The 5,581-nt window shown below is 34.5% G+C and overlaps 1 protein-coding gene across 1 annotated transcript in view; it reads right to left on the bottom strand.

The window, feature by feature from the left end:
* LOC110018507 (xanthine dehydrogenase-like) overlaps window positions 1-5,581 on the bottom strand; it is a 56,336-nt gene that overhangs the window by 16,042 nt on the left and 34,713 nt on the right. Inside the window, exon 9 of the mRNA XM_020715843.1 lies at window positions 4,265-4,486. Within this exon, the coding sequence (XP_020571502.1) occupies window positions 4,265-4,486 (222 nt within the window). The remainder of the gene's footprint in view (window positions 1-4,264; window positions 4,487-5,581) is intronic.

Genomic DNA, 5,581 nt, shown 5'->3' on the forward strand with positions numbered 1-5,581 from the left:
GTTAGGGCGGTGATGACAAAGGCACACCGGAGATAAAGCAGAATGATGTTCCATCCTACGACTTCCCCCCGGAAGCCGATTCAGGAACCCATCAGGATCCAATTCAGGAACCCGATGAGCTGTAGGATGACAATATCATTCACCGACACAAGACTAGCGAGAGTTGACCCGAACCTTCTTAGGTTGTTGATAGTCTTATGCCCGACAGCGCGATCGACTCATGGACAACTACTTTTCAAAATTGATAAAAAACAAATTTAATAAGAGCAGATACACCTTTTTCTAAAACAAAAATACATTTTTCGCTACAAACAAAATTGATATAGTTCATTTTTTGCATGTTTGAAACATATGTGCATGCTGAAAATATAAAATACATTTTAAACATCGGTTGTCCACCTATTGATCACTTGTTTAGGCTAAGGAATACCCTCCTGAGTTAGGTTCGATAGGGCATCCTTCTAGTTGAGTGACGGGTTTTATACATCCGGGTGACCGAGTAGCCTTCGACGACCATCGAGTATTAATATATAGTTGAGTCTAGCCCCGACCCGAGCGTTTGCGGTCCCCCCTCTTTTCAGACTTTCTCATATGTTTTCCTTGGATTTTTTGGACAAAGCACTCGTGGTCCTCTTTCGGGATTTTATCGTGTTTTCTACAATTTTCATCGATTTTCATCGATTTATCGCTTTGTCGATTTCCTCGTACGGGTCATTTACCGTTCTTTCCCGAGTTTTTTGGGTGACGTTTCTTTGCTTTCGTTCATATAAAGCATTTCAGTCTGCTTACTCAAGTTTTGTTGTTTGTACCTGTTGCATCAATTACACCTAAGGAACAGCGGATCTCCAAGATATACAGTTTTGTTTTATGTTTATTATCTTATAATCACTTCTTTGTTGTACCTTTTACTTTTCTTTACACCGCATGTTTGTATTGCTTTCGTTACTGCATACTCTACTGTTTGTCATGTGCTACATATTCTACTGTTATGCTATACACTATACAACTTGAACATGTTCCCTATAAAATATCTGAAGAACTACAACTATAGAGCCACTGGATTTGACATTATAACCTGACACCCTAGAAAACTTAAACTCGTCGCGACAAGGAGCTTGGAACTAGCGCGGTGGGCAGCACGACCATCTTCAACAGCAGAACATGTCTTCCCCAACTAAATTTTTCCTGGAAATTAAAACAACAATCCATAGAATTTCGATGTTATTCGACTAGCGCAACATAAATCCCCAACAATTTCTTTAGACATTTGTATTGCTCTGATGTATGATCTAAGCCCTAACTCGTTTTAAGACTCTGAGGTTGTCGTTTATTACGACCTAGATCGTCACATCTTCTAGGTTATTTGTGTGATCGTTTCACATGAATGTAAGCCCTAAATAGATAAAATTGACATGATAAAACACTTGAATATTTCTCCTTGAAACTGAAGTCAAACCATAAGGTACACTAGGAAGTCACCGAGAATCTCCTCTGGATCTGTGGCATCCCCTAGTTCTTCTTTCTTTGGATTCTGTAATAAATGTTCCAAATTTGAGTCATTCCCCTTTCACACATCTTAATTTGATTTCGTTGAAAAGTCTACTCCTTTTGAAGTCCTTAAAGATAATTTTTCCTAATTTTTATCGAGAGCTGATTTCGTTGAAAAGTCTACTCATTTTGAAGTCCTTGAAGATAATTTTTCCTAATTTTTATCGAGAGTATTCTTAAGTGACTTCAGTCATTTAAGATATAATTAACTATAGAGGTTTGTTCTTATATGAAGCTTTTCTAAACCTGACTTAAAATAAACCCTATTTAATTTTTCGTATTAAATAGAGAAATTTTTCGGCAAATAAAACGATTTCGCGGACCAAACGGACGTCATATATTTCTTAGTTTATTTGGTCGAGTCTCATCCTCCAGTATTGTGTCAAGTATTGTGTTTATCCCTCGGGATATATACAGGGTTCGAGGTAGAGTGTTCTTTCATTTAAACTGTGAAAATTATGGGGTCAATTTGATTTCATATTTTTCTAAACTTAAATCTATATGTAAATTAAAACGTTCTTCCGAAGCGGGCGACGGGATTTCGATTCCAGCGACCAACAGTTTCCTACGGGCGACTCACCACACCCCAACTTTTTATCGCCGACAAAAAGCTTTGCAATCTGACTTTTTACATGAATTATATCCAAAATAGAAAGAATGTCATTGTCAAATCTCAAGCTTCGAATGTGAAAAGTGAAGTGTTGTATTAGTTAATCGACAGTCAACGTATCAACGTAAAATTTGCCAAAAAATTATGACATGAATCCTTTAAATTCTTTGGTGAATGCTAGGGCTTGAAAGTGGCATGTTGTATAGTCTGAATACAGCGAAAAATGTGCAAGGGTCACTACACTGGTGTCCGAGTGTAGTGTCAAATAAGCAAGGGTTTTCACATTACAGACGAATGAGGTAAAGAAGTTAGTCCATGAAACTAACATTATAATAGGATCTTGGAATATATATACTCTCACAAGTAAATTAATGAAACTAATTCATATGTTAGTTCATATGAAGATAAACATCTTAGGCATTCAAGAAACTAAATGGGTTGAAGAAAATACTAAGGAAATTGATAGCTTAAGTTTTCAACATTGGTATTTTGTTTAGAGAGTTGTACTAGAAATATAGTAAGTATAATTATAGATAAAAGTTTGAGAAATAAAGTTGTAAAAATTAATAAAATTGGAAATAGAATTAATCTTAAAGATTTTTGTTGATACAAAATTTTTTAATATTACAAGTACTTATGCTTCTCAATTAGTTTTTTATATAAATTCAAAAGAAAAATTTTTAAATGACCTAACAGAATTATAAAAATGATATCTCATGAAAAAAGAATTTTTATTGGAGGAAATTTAAATGGACATGTTGGTAGAATAGTAGAATATTTTAGAAATATTCATGGTGGTTATGATTTTGAAGTAATTAATGAAGAAGAAAGACTAATATTAGATTTTGCTTTAGCTTATGATTTATTTATCGCTAGTATTTTATTTAAAAAATACTGAGCATATTATTACTTATAGAATGAAAATAATACAACACAAATTGATATTTGATATTGAGAAAAAGAGATCGTCGATAATGTAAATATTGTAAGATCATTAATGAAAATTTAAGCACTTAACATTGATTTCTAGTTCTAGATTTTAAGATTAAGAGTTTTAAGATAAAGATGTTTGAATTGGAGGAATGCATCGGGCCTATTGTGTGAAAGAAAATTACCGCTTAGATTGAAGGGCAAATTTTATAAGATGGTGGTGAAACTTGTAATGCTCTATGGCGCAAAATGTTGGCCTTTAAAAGAGAAGCTCAAAACAAACTTAACTATTGCTGAGATGAGACTGCTAAGTGGTTTAGTGGCTTCACACTTAGAGACAAAATGTAAAATGAATATATTTGCGTAGGGTCGACGTAGCTCCAATGGCAGACAGCATTAGAGAGAGTCGTCTTAGATTGTTTGGTCACATTAAACGTCCATCATCTGATGATCCTGTTGGGAGAATAGATATTTTAAATTTGACTTATGTTAAGAAAGGCAGAGATAGAACTAGAACTAGAAAGACATGGGCATATTGTATAAAAAATGATCTTTGTAGGGCAGAGATAGAACTAGAAATACATGGGCATATTGTATAAAAAATGATCTTTGTAGACCTCGCGAGCTATGAAGAGCGACGTCCAGTAAATCTGACCAATAATTAGATTTAATAAATCTGAATTTACATTGTAAAGTAGACAAAATGTGAGGAATAACGACGGAATGCGATAAATTTAATAGAGAGTTGGATTAATTTCTATTTTCTTTTTATGTTTGGCGCGATGTAAGTTAAATCTACAGCTAAATCCCGTAAATAGTATTCTATCAAACACTCCCTTCAGGTTTAACATCAATAGCTTGAAGAATCATTATGTATAGTTCTAACTCATCTTTCTTTTCCTCCCCAATTACCCTTCTCTCTCTTAAATAAAATGGACTCGTCGTTTTACCACTTCTCTAATAAAAAAATTCAGGAGAAAGATATTAATGAACATTAATTCATTTATTTTAGAACATACCAGCAAAATGTTGAAGAAAGTCTGTATTGCAATAATAGAAATTATTCCCACAATTAATACCATTCAGTATATCCCTTTGCAAGTTAAATATTACTAAAAAACCAGTATAACCTCGCTTGGGCAACAGAAAATAATGTCAAGAAATTCAGCTACATACCTGATTCATAAATTTTGTTGTAAAGGAGATTCCAAATTTAGTAGGTATCATTGCAACACCGCGCTTCCTCCAACGATTGCGGAGGTTGAACTGATTTACTGCTTCACGAACCTTCGCAAAGTCACAGACTGCCTTCAATTCACCCCACACCAATTCCAACGTGGAATTCTGCACTTGTTGACCATAATGCAACATATGTCCTTCAGGATGAAAATTTATTTCCTGAAGAAATAATAATAATGAGAAAGCAGTAACAACTGTAATATAATTTCGATAGCAATACCCAAGGTTGTGAAAACATCACCAAACATTGAATCAAATGTCAAGTTTCAAAGTTTAATGATTCAACTGGAGATGGATGGCATAATAAATATTAAAAATATTTGAATATAATTTAAGTTATATGATAATGATGCAATAATATTATTTTTATCGATTTAAAAAATAATATTTTAAGACACTTCACTTTTAAATATTTTAAATAATATTCCAAATCAAATTTTTTGAGACAACAATTCTCTATATATTTAATTTAAATATCTTATTTTTAATCAATGGAACGAAATAAAAAAGGATAAAACTGAACAATATTAGAACTGGCCAGTTCTTTAAAACCCAGGCCAATTTACAAGCCCGCAGTTCAACCTCAATTCTAACCAGTTCAATCTTGTTGACCTCGCTTTCGATCGAGGCGCAGTTTTCCCCTCCTTAGTAGCCTAGAATCTAGCCGTAGGACCTTTCTGTCGACTACTCCTAGAAAACTAATGAAGGAGTCCTCCCCGTTAGCAATTTTGAACTTTTCTTCACTCGAATTGACGTTCCATATAGTAGTTTTGACCATTATTGCTTAGCAGATAAGGCTACTCTGAAGGAACTCAGGGAGTATTCCTATAGGACTGCCGGCCATAAGATTGACTGTACTCGTTGATTTGGCGTCGTCGCGCTCTTCGTCATCCTGTTTAATCGAATTCGAGCCGAGTTTTTGACGTGATTCGAGTCGCGACGCGTTTTCATCTCAATCGTCAAAGAGGTCATCTAAATGACTCTGGATGACAAAATCGACTGCGCTGATGCGTCCGGAACATTGATTTTGCCTAGAGGATTGTTTGTTTCATTGCAACGGCACGTCTTGGGGAAAACTACACATTTAAGTGTTAATTATAATAATAAATAATATTTTATTATGATTATTATTACAATTAATAATATTTATTAATCCCTAAACCTAAATCGATCTTTCCCCCTCCTCCCTTATTTCTCTCGAACCCGCGGGCCTCAGCCCTAACGTGGCTCCCTCCCCCCCTCCGTCTCTCCCCC

The sequence above is a fragment of the Phalaenopsis equestris genome, unplaced genomic scaffold, assembly GCF_001263595.1.
Source record: "Phalaenopsis equestris unplaced genomic scaffold, ASM126359v1 Scaffold000024, whole genome shotgun sequence".
Lineage (NCBI taxonomy): Eukaryota > Viridiplantae > Streptophyta > Magnoliopsida > Asparagales > Orchidaceae > Phalaenopsis > Phalaenopsis equestris.